At 36.3% G+C, this 20,969-nt stretch overlaps 1 protein-coding gene across 8 annotated transcripts in view; it reads right to left on the bottom strand.

Moving 5' to 3' along the window:
- Window positions 1-18,448, bottom strand: part of Slco6d1 (solute carrier organic anion transporter family, member 6d1) — a 95,899-nt gene extending 77,451 nt beyond the window's left edge. For 4 of the 8 annotated variants that reach the window (XM_011248080.2, XM_017312300.1, XM_011248078.3 and 1 more), the window contains exons 1-4: window positions 18,038-18,448; window positions 16,186-16,446; window positions 11,084-11,269; window positions 7,206-7,302 (exon numbers count right to left, since the gene is read on the bottom strand). In XM_011248080.2, coding sequence (XP_011246382.1) covers window positions 7,206-7,302; window positions 11,084-11,269; window positions 16,186-16,446; window positions 18,038-18,329 — 836 coding nt within the window. In that variant the 5' untranslated portion in view covers window positions 18,330-18,448. The remainder of the gene's footprint in view (window positions 1-7,205; window positions 7,303-11,083; window positions 11,270-16,185; window positions 16,447-18,037) is intronic. The other 4 variants (NM_027584.1, NM_001164233.1, XM_017312299.2 and 1 more) reach the window with 3 other exon arrangements.
- Between the last annotated feature and the right edge of the window lie 2,521 nt (window positions 18,449-20,969).

The raw sequence follows: 20,969 nt of genomic DNA, 5'->3' as shown, positions 1-20,969 counted from the left end.
GACCAAAAAAGAAAATTTCCTCCTGACACATAATAATCAGAACAACTGCACTGAATAAAGATAGAATATTAAAAGCAGTAAGGGGAAAAGGTCAAATAACATAAAAAGTCAGACTTATTAGAATTACACCAGAATTCACACCAGAGACTATGAAAGCCATAACATCCTGGACAGATGTTATACAGACCCTAAGAGAACACAAATGACAGCCTAGGCTACTATACCCAGCAAAACTCTCAATTATCATAGATTGAGAAAAGAAAGTATTCCATGACAAAAACAAATTCACATAATCTTTTTATGAATCCAGCTCTTCAAAGGATAATGAAAGGAAAACTCCAGCACAAGGAAGGAAATTACGCCCTAGAAAAAGCAAGAAAGCAATTCTTCAACAAAGACAGCCACATGAACAGAATCCCAATTCTAACAACAAAAATAACAGGAAGTAATAGTTATTTTTCCTTAATATCACTTAATATCAATGGACTCAATTCCCAAATGACAAGACATAGACTAACAGACTGGCTACATTAAACCCAACATTTCCCTGCATACAGGAAACCTACCTCAGAGACAAAAACAGATACTGCCTCAGAGTAAAAGTCTGGAAAATAATGTTCCAAGAAAATGGTCTGAATAAACAAGCTGGAGTAGCCATCCTAATATCGAATAAAATCGACTTCTAACCTAAAGACAAGGAGGGGCACTTCATACTCATTAAAGGTAAAATCTTCCAAGATGAATTCTCAAATCTGAATATCTATGCTCCAAATGCAAGGGCAGACACATTCATTAAGGAAACTCTAGTAAAGCTCAAACCACACATTGCACCTCACACAATAATAGTGGAAGACTTCAACACCCCACTCTCATCAATTGACAGATCCTGGAAACAAGCTAGAAAGAGACACATTGAAACTAACAGAAATTGTGAAACAAATGCATTTAACAGATATGTACAGAATATTTTATCCTAAAACAAAAAGGATATATCTTCTCCTCAGCACCTCATGGTACCTCCTCCAAAATTGACCATATCATTGGTCCCAAATCAGGCAGCAACAGATACAAAAATATTGAAATTATCCCATATATCCTATCAGATCACCAAGGCTGATCTTCACTAACAACAAAAATAATAGAAAGCCAACATTCACATGAAAGCTGAACAACACTCTATTCAATAACTTGGTCAAGGAAGAAATAAAAAAAAAGAGATTAAAGATTGTAGAGGTTAATGAAAATGAAGCCACAACATACCCAAACTTATGGAACACAATGAAAGTAGTATAAGAGGAAAACTCATAGCTCTTAGTGACACCAAAAAGAAACTAGAGAGAGCATGCACTAGCCGCTTGATAGCACACTTAGAAGCATGAGAACAAAAGGAAGCAAATTCACCCAAGAGGAGTAGACTGCAGGAAATAACCAAACTTAGGGCTGAAATCAACCAACTAGAAACAAAAAGCATTATACAAAGAATCAAACAAACCAGGAGAATATTCTTTGAGAAAATCAACAAGATATATAAACCTTTAGACAGACTAACTAGAGGGCACAGGGACAGTATACTAATTAACAAAATCAGAAATGAAAAAGTAGACATCACAACAGAACCTGAGGAAATCCAAAACATCATCAGATCCTACTACAAAAGGCTATACTCAACAAAATTTGAAAACCTGGATGAAATGCACAAATTTCTAGACAGACCCCAGGTACCAAAGTTAAATCAGGATCATATTAATGATCTAAAGAGTCCCAATTGCTGTAAAGAAATGGAAGCAGTCATTAATCATCTCCCAACCAGAATAAAAGCCCAGGACCAGATGGGTTTAGTGCGAGTTCTATCAGATATTCAAAGAAGACCTAATTCCAATTCTCCTCAAACTATTCCACAAAATAGAAACAAAAGTTACTTTACCCAAGTCACTCTATGAAGCCACAATTACTCTGATACCTAAACCACATAAAGACCTGTAGTGGCTATTTCTGATTGTCAACTTGACTATATTTGAAATGAACTACAATTTAGAATTGGAAGGGTCACCAGTGACCCTAATCTGGAGGCTGAGAGATAGAAGTTTCTCACCTGGATCTTGGTATGGAAATCTTGAGGCATAGTGGCTATGGATTCCAGTGGATTAAGACAGGGAGACCTCCAAATTCAAGGTCATCTGGAATTAAAGGTGTGATGGCACATAACTTTAATCTGGGCTACACCTTCTGATGGAGCCCATATAAGGACATTGGAAGACGGGAGTTGTTCTCTTGCTCTTTCGCCTGCTTGCAGTGTGGGACTGAGCAACTGCTAGGTCCTTGGAATTCCATTCACAGCAACTACTGAACCATTGTTGGGAATTGGACTGCATATTGTAAGTCATCAATAAATTCCTTTACGATATAGAGACTATCCATAAGTTCTGTGACTCTAGAGAGCCCCGACTAATATAAGACCCAACAAAGAAAGAGAACTTCAGACCAATTTCCCTTATGAATGTCAATGCAAAAATAGTCAATAAAATCCTTTCAAACTGAATCCAAGAACACATCAAAACGATCATCCATTATGATCAAGTAAGCTTCATCCCAGGGATGCAGGGATGGTTCAATATAGGGAAATCCATCAACGTAATTCACTAGAAAAACAAACTCAAAGACAAAAAACACATTATCATCTCGTTAGATGCTGAGAATTCATTTGACAAAATCAAACACCCATTCATGACAAACATCTTGGAAAGATCAGGAATTCAAGGCCCATACATAAACATAATAAAAGCAATATACAACAAACCAGTAGCCAACATCAAACTAAATGGAGAGAAACTTAAAGCAATCACACTAAAATCAGTGACTAGACAAAGTTGCTCACTTTCTACTTACCTATTCAATATAGTACTTGAAGTCCTAACCAGAGCAATTAGACAACAAAAGGAGGTCAGGGGAATATAAATTGGAAAGGAAGAAGGAAAAATATCACTATTTGCAGATGATATGACAGTATATATAAGTGACCCTAAAAATTCCACCAGAGAACTCCTAAACCTGATAAACAGCTTCAGTGCAGTAGCTGGATATAAAATTAACACGAACAAATCAGTGGCCTTTTTCTATACAAAGGATAAACAGGATGAGAAAGAAATTAGAGAAACAACACCCTTCACAATAGTCACAAACAATATAAAATACTTTGGTGTGACTCTAAGGAAGTGAAATATCTGTGTGATGAGAACTTCAAGTCTTTGAAGAAAGAAATCAAAGAGGATCTGAGAAGATGGAAAGATCTCCAATGCTCATGGATTGGCAGATTAATATAGTAAAAATGGCTATCTTGACAAAAGCAATCTACAGATTGAATGCAATCCCCATCAAAATTCCAACTCAATTCTTCACAGAGTTAGAAAGGGCAATTTGCAAATTCATCTGGAATAACAAAAAACCTAGGACAGCAAAACTATTCTCAGTGATAAAAGAACCTCTGGTGAAATCACCATGACTCAACTCAAGCTGTACTACAGAGCAATTGTGATTAAAAAAAAAAAAAACCTGCATGGTACTGGTAAATCAAAGGAATAGAATTAAAGACCCAGAAATGGACCCACACACCCATGGTAACTTGATCTTTGACAAAGGAGCTAAAACCATCCGTTGGAAAAAAAGACAGCATTTTCAACAAATGGTGCTGGCTCTACAGGCGATAATCATGTAGAAGAATGCAAATTGACCCATTCTTATCTCCTTGTACAAAGTTCAAGTCTAAGTGGATTCAGGAACTCGACATAAAACCAAAGACACTATAACTTATAGAGGAGAAAGTGGGGAAAAGCCACGAAGATATGGGCACAGGGGAAAAATTCTTGAACAGAACAGCATTGGCTTGTGCTGTAAGATCAAGAATCAACAAATGGGACCTCATAAAATTGCAAAGCTTCTGTAAGGCAGACAGAAAGACAAAAAGATTGGGAACAGATTGGGAAAGTATCTTTACCAATCCTAAATCTGATAAGGGACTAATATCCAATATATATAAGGAAGAAGATGGACTCCAGAAAATCAAATAACACCATTAAAAAATGGGGTGCAGAGCTAAACAAAGAATTCTCAACTGAGGAATACCAAATGGCCAAGAAGCACCTGAAAAAATGTTCAACATCCTTAATCATCAGGGAAATGCAAATCAAAACAACCCTGAGATTCTACCTCACACCAGTCAGAATGGCTAAGATCAAAAATTCAGATGATAGCAGTTACTGGCAAGGATGTGGAGAAAGAAGAACACTCCTCCATTGCTGGTGGGATTGCAAGCTTTTACAACCACTCTGGAAATCAGTCTGGTGGTTCCTCAGAAAATTGGACATAGTACTATTGAAAGATTAAGCAATACTTCTCCTGGGCATATACGGAGAAAATGTGCCAACATTTAATAAGGACACATGCTCCACTATGTTCATAGCAGCCTTTTTAAAACTAGTCAGAAGCTGGAAAGAACCCAGATGTCTGTCAACAGAGGTTGGATACAGAAAATGTGGTACATTTACATAATGGAATACTACTCAGCTATTAAAAACAATAAATTTATGAAGTTCTTAGACAAATGGATGGATCTGGAGGATATCATCCTGAGTGAGGTAACCCAATCACAAAAGAAGACACATGATATTCACTCACTGATAAGTGGATATTAGCCCAGAATCTGAGAATACCCAAGATATAATTTGCAAAACACATGAAACTCAAGAAGGAAGACCAAAGTGTGGATATTTCATTCCTCCTTAGAATTGGGAACAAAATAACCCATTGAGGGAGTTACAGAGACAAAATTTGCAGCTGAGACAGAATGAAGGACCATCCAGAGACCACCCCATTCAGGGATCCATCCCATAAACAGCCACCATACCCAGACACTATTGCATATGAGAGCAAGATTTTGCTGAAAGGACCCTGATACAGCTGTGTCCTGTAAGGCTATGCCAGTGCCTGGCAAATACAGAAGTGGATGCTCACAGTCATCTATTTTATGGAACACAGAGGCCCCAATGGAAGAGCTGGAGAAAGTTCCCAAGGTTCTGAAGGGGTCTAAAAGCCTATAGGAGGAACAACAATATGAACTAACCAGTACCCTCATAGCTCGTGTCTCTAGCTGCATATGTAGCAGAAGATGGCCTAATTGGCCATCTTTGGGAGGAGAGGCCCTTGGTCTTGCTAAGATTATATTCACCAGTATAGGGAAATGCCAGGGCCAGGAAGCAGGATTGCGTGGGTTGGGGAATAAGGCAGGGGAGGTATAGGGGACATTCGGGATAGCATTTGAAATATGAATAAAGAAAATATCTAAAAAAAAAAAGGATTTTTTTTTTACTTACTAATTTCAGTTTTAAATAATTACTTTCTAATTTCTTTTAGGATAGATTTCCTTCCAAACAATCTAATGTATTCACCATTATTTTCTATCAGTTCTACAAAAGCGTTTAGGAATTTACATGTAACAACAAGTAATGAGAGAAAAGAACTTTGAATTTGAAAGGAAGTAAAGAGGAGTATATGGGAGGGTGTGGAGATAGATAAGGAACAGGGAAATGATGAAAACATGATTTAATCTCAAAAAATAAAAACAAAATTTAAATACACTGTCATATAGTAAAAGTTTTCTGCTGAGAAGTGGATTAATTCTTAAATCTGTGATCTTATATGTTATTTATTTTCCTTTATTCCCTTTTGAATAATTTATGTTTTATATCTGAGAACTAGGTTATAGTATAATTTCCATAGACTTTGTTGAATATAAACTGTTTGATGACATTTGATCTTATTATGTCTGAATAGATATATAATTTTGATTTTAGCGATTTTTATTTCTTTGAAAAAATTTTGATATCTTTGACATATTGATGGCTCACATGAATTCCAACAATCTCAATATTTGTTCTTTTTATTCACTTATTATTCTGCCTCATTTTTTATTATTTTTCAACTAGGCATTTTCAAATTGCCTGCTACAAACTCACTAACTCTTCGAATGTATCTATTATACTACTGATGCTTTAATTTCACTTCGTGTACTTTACATATCAGGATAAATTTTTGGCTTGCATCTCTATGTTCCCTTTTTTAGAAGCATAAAATCACATACCTATACTTTATTTTTTATGATGGTGAGTGTGTGGTGGGGGGAGATGGAAGTGTAGGTGTGTATGTATATAAACAATAGCCTATGAAAGGGAGGCACAGGAAGTTGTGACCAACCCAGGTATTGTGCAAGAATGGTATGCATTTTTAGCTACTAACACATCTCTTCAGAAACTTATTTTTGAGAATATTTTTTCTTGAGGAACCTCCACAATAATGTTCCAAGTTTATATTGCCAACAGTGAGTAAAGGCCTTTCTATTTCCACATCCTCATGAGCATTCATTCTCTTGATTATTGCTGTTCTGATCAAGTTGAGATGGAATATAAAAGCAGACTCCATTTTCATTTCCTTAATATTAAAATATTTTAAACATTTTTCAAAGATTTATTGCCTACCTGTATTTTCTAAGAAACTTACTATTTGAAATATTAACCTATGTTCTAATAGTGAATACATGAGAAATCTTACTGACAGGACTCCAAAAGCAAAGGCAATAAGATCAAGAATTAATTAATGGGATCTCATGAACCTGAAAATAAGGCAAAGCAAGCAACACATCATTGAAGCAAAGCAGCAGCCAAAGGAACAATTAAAAAGCAATTATATGTCCAATAAAATGCTAGTAACTACAGTACATAAGGGACTAAAACACTGAGCATCAGAAAATAACCCAATTCATACTGGTGTGCAGAACTCAGCAGAGAGTCTTAAATGATAAAATGCAAAGGGTTGAGTAACACTTGAAAGGAATTCTCAACAACTTTATCCATCAAAGAAATGCAAATTAGCACTATTTTGAGATTTCTTCTCATACCAGTCACATCTATCAAGACCAATAAAACAAATGACAGCACATGCTTGATTAGCGTGCACACTAGTACAGTCAGTACATGAAATTAAAGTAATCATATTGATTATATTTTAAATAGTAAAAATATAAATGCATGATATAATCTTACTTATTTTTACATTTTTATGTATACATCACACACCATTTAATACATTTTCTATGTATTATTCAATGAGTTTTCTATAAAAATAAACTAAATAGAATAGTAAATCATATGACTTACACTGCTTGCATAACTTCTTGCGCAGACATCTTAAAATTTAGCATTCCTCCTATAAAACCCAGACAGTATCCAACCCCTAGTGCAGCATCTACAAGAGCTTAAAAATAAACACAGCACAAAAAGTTTAACAATCATACTTGGTCTTATAAAATACAAGTGAACTATCTATGGTATCCATAATGCTTTCTTGCTATTCTCTATTGCTTAGCAGAGAGAAAATGAATTGGAACAGAGGAAAAAATAGGATTGGGTATAAAAGAGAGGGAGAGAGAAATTTGTAAATAATTCTATAATGTATTCTAACAAGTTTCAAAATAATGTGACAAAAACTGGTTATAAATTCATGCAGGAGTTGATGACAGTTTTATAGTTGATTCTAGTCCTGAGCCACAGTTGCTACTTCTTTAGGAGCAGTGATTCTGTTCTGTTAGGACTCTACATTGCTGGAGTGAGGACTGTTCTGATGACCTAAGTAATGTGATTTAATCAGTACTTAATGACTATGAATGTTAATTGTACCTAAGAAAATGGCAGAGAAACATCTAACTACTGACTGACAGTACAACTGGGTGGCATAGCATTTTATCTAATCAAGAAATAGATATTAATATAATTTAATTATTAACTTAATTTTATCTTATTTAATTTATATATTTAATGTAGCATAAATATATTTACATTCAATATGAAAATAAATAAATAATGTTTCCTTTATGATACCATAACATATATTCTCAAAGTAAATATAAGTTTCTGTTTTAAAAATGATGTCTAACCACTTACCTACGTATCAGTCTCTGTAACAATACGATTCAATTTAAAAACACTATGACTCTGTAGTACAGATTGAGGTCAGGAATGGTGATTCCTCCAAAAGGTCTTTTATTATTGAGAATGGTTTTTGCTATCCTGGGATTTTTGTTATTCCAAGTGAATTTTTGAGAATTGCTATTTCTATCTCTGTGAATAACTGAGTTGGAATTTTGATGGGAATTGCATTGAATCTGTATATTGCTTTTGGTAAGATGGCCATTTTTACTATGGTAATCCTGCCAATCTATGAGCATGAGAGATCTTTTCAATTTTATTCTTCAGAGACTTGAAGTTCTTATCATATGGATCTTTCACTTCCTTAGTTAGAGTCACACAAAAATATTTTATATTATTTGCGACTATTGTGAAGGGTGAAGTTTTGAAGAACCAGAAATAAACCCACACACCTATGGTCATTTGATCTTTGACAAAGAATACAAAACCATCCAGTGGAAAAACAGCATTTTCAAGAAGTAATGTTGGATCAACTGGAACTCAGCATGTAGAAGAATGCAAATTGATCCATTCTTAGATCCTTGTACAAAGGTAAAGTCCAAGTGAATAAAAAACCTCCGCATAAAACCAGATATGCTGAAACTAATAGAAAAGAACCTAGGAAAAAACATCAAGCACATTGGCACAGGACAAGTTTTCCTGAATAGAACACCAATGGCTCATGCTGTAAGATCAAGAATTGACAAATAAGACCTCAGAAAATTGAAAAGCTTCTGTAAGGCAAAGTACACTGTCAATAGGAAAAAACAGCAACCCACACATTGGGAAAGGTCTTTACCAAACCTCCATCTGAGAGAGGATAACATAAAAAAATATAAAAAGAACTCAAGAAGTTAGACTAGAGAGAACCAAATAATCCTATTTAAAAATTGGGTACAGAGCTGAACAAAAAATTATCAACTAAGGAATCTCAAGTGGCTGAGAAGCACTTAAAGAAATGTTCAACATCCTTAGTCATATGGGAAATGCAAATCAAAAGGACCCTGAGATTCCTTCTCACACAAATCAAAATGACTGAGATTAAAAAAAAAATGCAGGTGACAACAGATGTTGGCAAGGATGTAGAGAAAGAGGAAAACTTCTCCATTGTTGATGGGACTACAAGCTGGTAAAACTTTGGATATCAATCTGGTGGTTCCTGAGAAAATTAGAAATAGTTTTACCTGAAGGTCCACCTATACCACTACTAGACATATACCCAAAAGATGCTCTAACACATAACAAGGACACATGCTCTACTATGTTCATAGCAGCCATATTTATAATATCCGTAAGCTAGAAACAACCCAAATGTCCCTCAACAGAAGAGTAGATAAAGGAAATGTGCACTACTAAAAACAATGACTCCATGTTCACAGGCAAATGGATGGAAATAGAAAATATCATCCTAAGTATGGTAAAAAAAAAAAAAAAGAAAAGGAGCACAAAGGGGATGTACTCACTGATAAGTGCATATTATCCCAAAAGCCCAGAATATCCACAATACAACCCACAAACCATATAGAGCTTAAGAAGAAGGAAGAACAAAATGTAAATGCTTCAATCCTACATAGAACTGGGAACAAAATAAACACAGACGGTTAGAGAAAAGGAGGGACGTGGAAGGGAGAGAGGGGGGTGAGGGAAAAGGTGGGCAGAATCAGGTATTGGAAGGGACAGGAGAGAAAATTGCATAGAAAAATATAGCATTGGAGGATGGGGAACTGAGGTAGCCACTAGAAAGTTCCAGACTCCAGGGAAGCAACAGGCTCCCATGACCTAATGTCAATGACTTTAGCATAAATACCCAACAAAGAGAAGACACAACCTGTAGAGACCACCTCCAGTAAATAGGCAGGGCCCCTAGTTGTGGAACGGGGCTACCCACTCTGCTCAAAACTTTTAATTAAGAAATGTTCCTATACTAAGGAAAAATCAGAGACAAAAACAAAATTAAAACAAAGACTGAAGGAAAGGCCATTCAAAGACTGCCCCACCTAGGGATCCACCCATCTGCATACATCAAATCCCAACACTATTGCTGATACCAAGAAGTGCTTGCTGGCAGAAGTCTGATATGTCTTTCTGGGAAGTTTTACCAGCACCCGACCAATACAGATGCAGATACAGCCAACAATTGGACTGAGCCTGGGGACCCCAATGGAAGAGCTATAGGAAGGACTGAAGGAGCTGAGGGTATTGCAACCACATAAGAAGAGCAATATCAACTAAACAAACCACCCAGAGCTCTCAGGGACTAAACCACCAACCAAAGAGTATACTTGAAGGGAGCCAGGACTCTAGATACACATGATGCAGACTATCTCCTTATCAGATATCCATAGGAGGGGGGGAGGCCTGATGTGCCAGCATAGGGGGATGATAAAGGGTGACGTGGGAGTAGATAAGTGGGTAGAAGAGCACACTTAGAGAGGCAGAGGGAAGGGTGGAGAGGGGGGATGGAATGGGAGCTTTGTGGAGGGGTAAGAAGAAAATGGGATATTGTTCGAAATGTAAATAAATGAAATGATTGAGAGAGTGAGTGAGAGAGAGAGAGAGAGAGAGAGAGAGAGAGAGAGAGAGAGAGAGAGAGAGAGAGAAATGTTATCTAACATGTCTGAAAATACTTCACTCTTGCCTACCAGAATCAGAATCTGACACTGGTTACCAGATAGATTATTTGGGATTGAATCAACATAGATGATACTGTGTGCAGCTATCTCCTTCTGTGTGCCACCCCACCCACACCCCTGTTCCCTTCTCAACACCCTCTCCTCAATCCTCCATATCCCTCCCCATTCTCTCAGGGAAAGAGAAATAGAGACATAGACAAAATGTTGCCACTTAAAACATTCCTATACTTTCTATTCTTGTAAAGCTTTTCAGTGACGTTTAGCTGATTTAACTACAGTTCCAAATCTCATAATTAGATGTATCAATACGATTTTAAAATTATAAAACCAGTTAGTACAATGTCATCATCTAGCCAACAGTATTTACCTGTCAGATAAACTACACAGAAATCTAATAATAATTCAAAATAGGGAATAAATCATTTTTTTAAAACTTGCCTATATATAATCCAGATGAGTTTGTGGGAACGTGGTCAAAAATAAAGCTTGTGGCAAGTATATACAATGGCAAGCCTGCTATTCCATGGAGACACTGCCCGAAGATGAAGATAAAGATACAAATTGATTTGTGTGGCAATACCGTTGGTTCACAAACTTTAGGTAATTTTCCTTCCTCGCACAACTCTTTTAAATAATAAGAAATATATTTTACCGAATTGAGTTCAGAAATTAAATGTACAATTAATTTTTTGGTGCTACCAGCACCATGGTTTTCTTGTTAGACTGAAGTATAGTCATACAATCAATTCCTCATTATGTTCTAAATAGGAGTAGCATTAAAGGAAAAATGGGTGGGAATACTGGAAGAGATACAGATTATGAACTGGTATAGTTATTTACATGTAGAACATTACACTTACAAAGATATTCTTATATAACTGAACATATATACATGCATAATACATATCACACTCATTTTCCAATACTTTGCATTCTGTTCTGACATTTTTCTCCAGAATAAAAGCACTTGTAATGCCCTGGATAGTCCACCACTGAACTTAATTCCATGATTCTTTCTTTACAGTCTTTAAATTACATATACACTACTCATAGGATTAAATAATTTCCTATTTTAGAACCTCAGGTTTCTATAAAATACTATTGTGGTTTGTATATGACATAACTCTCTAAAGTCTTATGTATTCAATACACTATTCCCTGTTGATACTATTTGGAGAGTTCCTACGAGAGAGGCGGGGGGGGGGTCTTGTCTCCAGAAGGTATATCTTGCCCAGCTCTTTCACGCCTTCACTCTGCTTTGTTCCACCATGAGGTCAATTGACTTCCTTTGCATACTCCAGTGTTCTGCCTGGCCATGGCTCAAAGTCAGTGGGGACTAGCAACCATGGAGTGAACACTCTGAAACCATGAATTAATAAGACAAATTCCCTACTGTTACATTGTTTGTTTCTGACATTTTTTGCACAGCAACAAGACAACTAAGTGTACCTGGGATCATAAAGACAACGTATTAAGTGATAAACATTCCCATAGGCACTCTGTGGTCAATTACACATTTTACATTAAAATCATTTGAATAACCCGTACTTTTTTAATTATCTTACTCACATGGTAATTGGGTTTGTGTATTTATACTTGTTAGTAGACTAGCAGAACTAAGCCTGTAATAGTAAACTATAACTACTAAGACAATCTTGGGTGAAACTAAATACATGCTTGTAAAATGTTTAGAAACTAATAAAAGTACAAATTATTACACCAGTGAAATGGCATTTGGTGTAGTTTATGTGGAGCAATATATAACTCAGTGCAAAGTGAAAAGATGCACCAAAATTATGATTTAACTCAGCATATAACACATTGTTTTTTTAATAATATATTCTGCATCCAATGGGATTTTAAGGCAATTTCATGCATGTATGTGATATATATTCCAATTTGATGTCATATCTTTACTTTTTCTCTCTGCCTCAGGCTCCCTCTGATTGGCTTCCACTTTGCAACTTGCTCCCTCTTTTACATTCACAGTGTTATTTTTTTAATGTCTCAGTGAGTTGTGTTAGGTTTATTTGTAGGATTGTGGGTCATGCTCACCTTTCGAGGAACTCTACTGTTTCTCTCCTCCTCCCTCCTCCCTCCTTACTCTCCCCCACTTCTCTCTTTCTCTCTCTCTCTCTCTCTCTCTCTCTCTCTCTCTCTCTCTCTCTCTCTCTCTCTCTCTCTCTCTCTCTCTCCCCTCTCTCTCTCCCCTCTCTCTTGCTCTCTCTCTCCCTCCCCCACTCTCTCTCTCAGAGAAACATACTAGACACACATGTACATACACATCTACAGGAATGCATGGTGAGCTAATTTTCTCCCCATGATAGGTTGTTCACAGATACTATCCTCGGGTAACTGATGTGCAGACACTCCCTGCTTCCATGAGTTCATGGCCTCTTCATGCCTAAGTTCAGTGTTTCACACAACTTCTCACACCCTCTGCCCATTCAAGCTCTTTCCTTCTTCTGCCTCTTCTTCTGCAATCTTCTGAGATCCTCGTGGAACCCATTTATTGCTGAACCTATAACAGTCACCCTTTCTTAATTCTTATTCTTTTAGTCTTTCTGGCTAATATATTTTAGTATGTAATCCAAATAATCCTTTAAAACTCCTGTTGAAATGCTTTTGTTAACTATCTCAGTAGCCCTGTATGTGTTTCTTCTATAATTAACACGGACACCTCTTTAATATTTTCTCTCTTTTACAGCATGCAGACGCTCAATAAAGTTACAACTGTAGCCAAATTATGATTTTTCTGAGATCTCTAGCTATACTTTTGAGCTGAGGAAAATTATGTGACACTCAAAAGCCAATTTTACTCTATATTGAATAGACTATAGAAAGTCATTCAGGCTCATGACAGTCATAAAACACCTCCTGAGTCTATTCAATATGTCTTGTTCTAGAAAGTTGAATGTACTTGTCCACGTACTACTATGGATCATATTTCTCAGCTTTCTACTGGATAACCTTTTTTTAGTCTTTTAACAATAAAAACTAATTGTTCATTAAGAAAATTGAAGATTATAAGTAACTTAATATCTTAGTAGCATACATAGAAATATCCAAAAGAAAAACTATCAAGAAGCAGGGTATGTTCAATACTACAAATGAGGATTATATGTCTAATTTCATAACACATAAGATTTATATGCAGTAAATAGTGTTATAGTAAATAGCATGAGTTATGTTCATGAGTTGACAAAAATTATTGTTCATTTGGGACTAAACCACCAAGCAAAGAGTAAACATGGAGGGACCCATGTCTCTAGCAGCATATGTAGCTGAGGATGATGGCTTTATCTGGCATCAGTGGGAGGAGAGTCCCTTGGTCCTGTGAAGGCTTGATGCCCCAGTGTAAGGGTATGCCAGGGTAGTGTGGTGGGAGTGGGCAGGTGGTGGGGGAACACCCCCATAGAAGCAGGAGGAAGAGGGATGGGATACTGGGTTTGCTGTGGGGAAACGGGGAAAGCAGATAACCACCTTTGAAATATAAATAAATAAAATATCCAATAAAAATAGAAAGTAAAGAAATTTTCAAACATGCTGATATTTTCCGTCCAGCATAGGACAACTTAGGAGTTTAGTAAAAAGGAAAACAAAACCACTAGAATTCCCAAACAAAACAAAGCACCAAGTAACAAACAAATAAAACAAACAAAACAAAACAAAACAAAAAATACTACTGTTTTTTTTTTCCAAAGGTTACAATTGATTGTGGACAATGATGACTTTCACATGAATAGATCCATTTGTGAAGAAACTAGCACTTGCAATTGGCAGCAGCAGATTCATCACAGGACTCAGGAGTCTCCTGGCATAGGGAAAGGGGCACGTGCATGATTCACTCCCAAGGTTTCCAAGCAGGAGATAAAGAGATCAATGAGATAAAACAGCTGAGGGCACTCACTAGAGAATGTTGGAAAGATTTTGATATGTCATGTTGGCATACAGAAAACAATCTGCAAATGAAGGAAAATAGAACTAGTAGAACCAGAAGAAGCAGGTTTTCATTATCCACTGGTCCTAATGATAGAAAAGAAGTTTGCCTTCATTCTGAGTAAGTACGAATGAACTACTGGTGGTTCATCAAGAACCTGAGCTAAGACAGATGTGTGCATGGTCACTTTATATAAAGTTCTAGAAAACAATGGTGATAATGAAGAATGGGTATATGAATTTGAGAAGAAAGTTCATTTTTCATTATGTATTCTCTGAACCTCTTTGGTATAGTCCACAGCTTTCTAATTTCTATTTGTTATCTATTCTAGTGTTTAATCATGAAAGCACAAAAAGGAAAGAGCAGAAAATAGAATTAGGAGATAGCAATAATGGAAGATGTGTAGATAAAGAAATGGAAAGAAATCTCTTCCATCTCCCTAGAGCCCTCCCTCCTTTACCCCCTCTGTGTGAGAGTGTGTGTGTGTGTGTGTGTGTGTGTGTGTGTGTGTGTGTGTAAGCCAATGATATCAGAGGCCAGAAGAATAGTACCCTTGTGGTGTAGTTATTTGTGTTTTCTGGCTAAATAATGTCTATGCTTGAAACCAAACTCAGGTCCTGTGTGTAGTACGTTTTTTAAATTACTGAGTAGAATTTTTAATATTGATCATGACAAGTTCCTGAGGATGGCACTATTTCTGACCAGAATACTGTTAAGAGAACAAAGTAAGGAAATGCTTTCATTATCTTCTTTTCATTAGTCATTTTCTCATTGAAGCAAATACCAGTTCTATAAGCTTAAATGGCATTTTAAAACCATGTACAATATACACTTCTTACATTTGTATGCATTTTGATATAAAAATAGTATGTAACTATTCTTATATCAAAATAGTTGTGGTTTATATTAACTACTTTTAAATTTAATATTGCATAAACTTAATAAACATTATAAACTTCAAAAACATTAATGCACGTGGATATGTGTCCTTATTGAATATTCCTTGATAAAAACTGGCTTAACCTGCCAATAAAACCCTATATAAAATAAGGAGCAATCTGAGACAATAGTGTTAGAAGTATACTCCAAGGACATTTCAAGTAGATCTTATTTACTAGGAATAACAAAAATTATTAAATCAACACTGAACAATGTCACAACACCACTATCTTTGTAGATTCAATTGGTAGTCAAAGAGTAGCATACAGCTTTGAAAAAAGGATTAGCTTTCTAGTCACCCCTACATTCTATGTATGCTTATTCCTGTATTTGAACTTCTATGGGTCTGTGCTATGAATAAAACAAACAGAATAATTAAAGTATCTAGTACCAAATAAAAATGACTTTCCAGAGTTCTCTAGAGATTTGTAAAATCCTTAAAATTTTATAAAAGAAGTAATTTTATAAATCATCCAACAATGTTTCTTTCTATGCAAGAGAAAAATCAGAGCACTACAGTTATTATTAAGCATGGTTACATAAGCACATATAGAAGAACGGAGACACAATTACACATCATAAACAATTTTCAATTTCTTGAACCAAAAAGAATTAAATAAATATTCATAATATATGAAGCTATATTTTAAAAAAATCTCACCTTCTTTTACTACGCTCAGTTTTATAATTTCAAAATTAAGGAAAGGAACAGCAAAAACAATTGCAGCAATTCCTGTTAGAAAGCAGCCAGCTGCCACCCAATTTGCTCTATTTCCTCTACCTCCAAAGTGTGCTACAAACATTGAGAACAGAAAAGCAACAAAATTATCACTAGTATCCATTAAGTATTCCTCTATCCGTGATGGAGATAGTTGAGCCACGTAAAGTTTTATAGACTGATCAACAAGAGCAAATATCATACCTAGAAAGAAAAAAGAAAGAAAAGTATAATACAGTTTAATAGATGAAACAGACCACCATTATAATCATTCAAAGAAAATTATATTTATGCTATTTAGGATTATTTTAGAATACTATCAATGAATAAAATCTATAAATAAAAATAAATTTATTAACTTTCATGAAATATTTTACCAGAATATGAGAAGCTATTTTAAGTACCACTATTAGTAGTCTCTTTGAGATAAATTATGTCTGAATCATCTCATCACTATATTATATGTATCATGTTAAATTTTGAAGAATTAGTAAATAATATAATGGATATTTACCAATTTTCTAACTGAAATTATAAAGATATTTGAAACCCAGGTTGGATTTCAAAGTATAACCATGTACCAGATCTAAGATTCTGTCTTTGAAGATTAACATTTCTGAACACTTCCAGTCTTAAAGTAAAAAATAAAACTAATGTATACATTCGTATAAATCATTATAAAGAGTAGGAAATATATAAATTCAGTGTTATCTGTGAACATTCACCATCCAGTGTGTAAAGAAAATAATCATACTAACGGGAAAAATGATGTGATACAAGGAATAGCTACCAACAGATTTCATTTCTTGGAATAGAAACAGAAAATAGTGACAAATTAACATTCATGCTGTGTTTGCAAAGTGGCAGGATCACATGTCATTGCTGAAGCAAGCATAGCTGCTGTCTCCAATTACCTCAAACACTCGTTGGATTACAGGGATCAAGGAATCCTTACTGCTGTTCCTAAAGCTCTGAGAACCAACTGATCCCTGCTGGTCTACTGCCCTAGGGCCAGACATAGGAGCACAGTGATGCTGACTTATCCATGATTGATGCTGATAGAGCACCTATTCCCTACTTTACCTCCAAGAACCCCAATCACTCAGTGTTGCTCCTGCTGCCAAAATCATCACCCAAATCAGATAACCAGAGAAGATTCTGCCTACACTTTTGGTACCGACTTTTGGTAGCCTCTCACTGGCAATTGCTAAGTGTGAATGCCAACAGAAAGCTAGAAGGAGAATGTAGTGTCCAAGTCATTACAAAAAATTTAATTGTTAACTAAAACAATAGAAGAGAAAGAGAAGGAAGAGACAAGAGGCAGGAGAAGACAACATGAGGATAAAAGCAGTCATGTATTTCTTCCTGCGATCTGAACCACTTGAAGTCTCACCACCCCTCAATTCAAAGGTAAGGAAATAAAATCCAGGCAGAAACCTGGTTTGTCAAGAGTGTTTCAAACATGTGAGCAAAAATCATGATGGTGATGCTGTATTCAGTTTTATCTTCCTCTCCCGAGCATTCAACGCAAACGTAAGTTGATCATTAAATAACATGCACTAACTCAACACCAACTTCCCATCTGTTATGAAGCTGTAACCCACAGTATGGAAAGCACCCTGTCAAGCAGGAAGTCAAAGACTGAAGGCAAGGGCAATGCATTGGGTTAACTGATTTTCCTTCAGGTTTAGAAAAAGAGTCAGAAGTCATCCACACGCTCCTTCCCACAGTGTGACAGCCTCATGTCTACTGCAATACATCCTCTCGCCTGAGCAACCCTGCTCCTCCAACTTACTATGAGCCACGACCGCTAAAAACGACAGAGTCAGGAAGGACTTAACATTGTTGAAACGCTGTAAACAAGGGAAAACGAGAGAGCCCAAACCATATGGCTCCTCCGAGGGATCTTTGTATTTTCGATCTGACTTTTTCATATCTGGTGTATCTGCAAACTTCTTCACTGCAGTTGGAAGTGTTACCAGGAACATTTCTAATTTCCTGGGTTCCTTAGTTTTCTGGTGTTCATCCATGTCTACCACCTGAGCCTGCTTCACTGCATCTTTTTGTTTTATCTTGTCCTGGGCCATGGCTTATCAAAAGCAGCTCCGAGGATACTGTAGGAGTGTTTTGAGGCACCCGTGCAATCCCTGAGCCGAGGTGAGTAATGTCACTGCCACTAGAACTCTACAGGGAACGTTATTTCCAGTGCAGGGAACCAACGTCCCTACAGACCTGTTGAGTGACGCTGCGGAAGTTCCAAGACTGAATTCTATCTTCTTTGTTTCACAGAGAAAGTAAGAAGAGGAAAGGAAGGAGGGAGGAGGGAAAGAGAAGAGAGGGGCCCCTGTGAATATTATCAAACAACCTTGAACAAAATGTCGAATAATTGATATTTGTAAAAGAAATGAATGGAGAAATAAACGTGTAAACAAAGGACTGAGAACCAACCATCAGTATCGCCAGTTTTCCTTCAGTGTGGTGTCTCTACAGCTGGATAATCTCATTTGAAAAAAATTCATTTAGATTCTTTAGTAACAAGTAAGTAAGAAAGCAAGTAAATAGCAGGAAACATGAGACAATTTAAGCCAATCCACTGTGATGGAAGATCTAGAAGAACAAGGAAGAATCAGAATAAAAGACATCAAGCAATGGAAATGAATGAACAGATTTGCACTGAGAAAGAGTTCTGCTGAAAATTCATCCCAAGCCAAAAACAGGAAGGCAGGTGTATATTCTACTATACACGAAGGAAGGCAGGTGTATATTTTGCTATAAATGAAGACAGAGGCTACAGAGGAGCACTAACATTAGTGGGAGAAATGTCATTTGAGAGAAGGAGCATGGTATATGGTATGTAACTTGTTTTATATAAAATTGCAATTTCAGATCAGCATCTCTCTTACAATGAAGCTGACTCATGTGTATGCACAAAGTATCTTTTTATTCCAGATGAACCAATCTTCTGTCTTAAGATTTCGACATGTTGCCAAAACTCATGAAGCTTAGAACAATTTTACCACTTGATTTTCAATATGGTACACCAGACAAATAACTGACTAAAAGTGGAAAAATTAGTATACATCCAAAGAATAAAATATTATTCTTCCTTACATTAAAAGACTTGATTTTTTCATCATAATCACTACATGAATAACTGCAAATGCCTAGTTTACTATTTCCTCACACCTGGCATAAATATAATTTCATATTGATTCATTATAATAAAAAGCATAAATGTAGCAGGGTTCCTAAGGATAAAAAATATGATAAGGCTAGAATTCTTCTTCTTCTCCCTGATACTAGACTCCTCGTAACCCAAAGGTAGAAGGAGCAAGATAATTGTGAAACAAGAAAAGCACTGGAAATTTTGTTTCTAGTAACAATATAGAAATCCAAGAGAACACTATTCTAACAGCCAATCAAGATATTCTGAATCAATCAATATTTGGTGTGGTTCAGCAGAGAGCTGAATTTGTAATCAACTGGTAAATTCACTCCAAAGGGTAAGAAGCTATTAGTAAACAATACAGAGCATTCATGTATCTGTTTAAAACGACATAAATATGGAAAGAACCGTGGTAAAATGGAACATGGGAAGCAGTTGAAGTTTTACTGACTTCTTTAGATTTACCCAAAGGTTTGTGTTTGTTTTACCCTATTGTGAAAGGTGTTTTGATGATTTTTTTTTCTCATTCTGTTTGTCATTTGTACATACAAAAGCTACAGGGATTTTGTGTGTCTGTGTAGTGATTTTGTATCCTACTATGATGCTGAAAGTGTTTATATTGATGCAGAAGGTTCCAGTTAGGGTTTTTTCTTTTTGTTTTTCGTTTGTTTGTTTGTTTTTTGTTCTTGGATAAAATCGTATCATCTGCAAGGAAAGATAATTAGACTTTTCTTTCTTATTTAAATCCTGATGATCCTCCTTCATTTGTCTTATTGTACTACCAAAGAGTTTAAGTACTATGATGAGAGCTGTAGCTCTGAGGCGGCGCCATTTTCGGCTACAGACAACCGGCCACCTCCCTGGTGAGAGCACAGGGGTCCACCCGGCCCGAGAGGCTTCTGCCTCACGTTCCGCGGGGGCCACCTTGATTCTGGGACTCTGGCAGTCTGCAGGCTAAAGCAACACAGCTTCTGGGAAAGATCCTGTTTTGGGCCTTCATCTTCGGCCAGGAGGAGGTCCAAACACCAGATAACTCTGCACCTCCCTGAAAGAGGAGAGCTTGCCTGCAGAGACTGCTCTGACCACTGAAACTCAGGGAAGAGAGCTAGTCTCCCTGGTCTGCTGATATAGTGTAACAAAATCACCAGAGGAACAATCTCTAAACAGAGACAACTATAACAACTAACTCCAGAGATTACCAGATGGCGAAAGGTAAACGTAAGAATCTTACTAACAAAAACCAGGACTACTCACCATCATCAGAACCCAGCACTCCCACTTCGCCCAGTCCAGGGCACCCTAACACACCTGAAAAGCGAGACCTGGATTTAAAAGCATATGTCATGATGATGGTAGAGGACATCAAGAAGGACTTAAATAACTCAAAGAAATACAGGAGAACACTGCTAAACAAGTAGAAGACATTAAAGAGGAAACACAAAAATCCCTTAAAGAATTACAGGAAAACATAACCAAACAGGTAGAAGACATTAAAGAGGAAACACAAAAATCCCTTAAAGAATTGCAGGAAAACACAACCAAACAGGTAATGGAATTGAAT

Source organism: Mus musculus, chromosome 1 (genome assembly GCF_000001635.26).
Source record: "Mus musculus strain C57BL/6J chromosome 1, GRCm38.p6 C57BL/6J".
NCBI classification, from domain to species: Eukaryota; Metazoa; Chordata; class Mammalia; order Rodentia; family Muridae; genus Mus; species Mus musculus.
The sequence above is the reverse complement of the archived record's forward strand: the minus strand, read 5'-3'. Positions and strand labels throughout refer to the sequence as shown.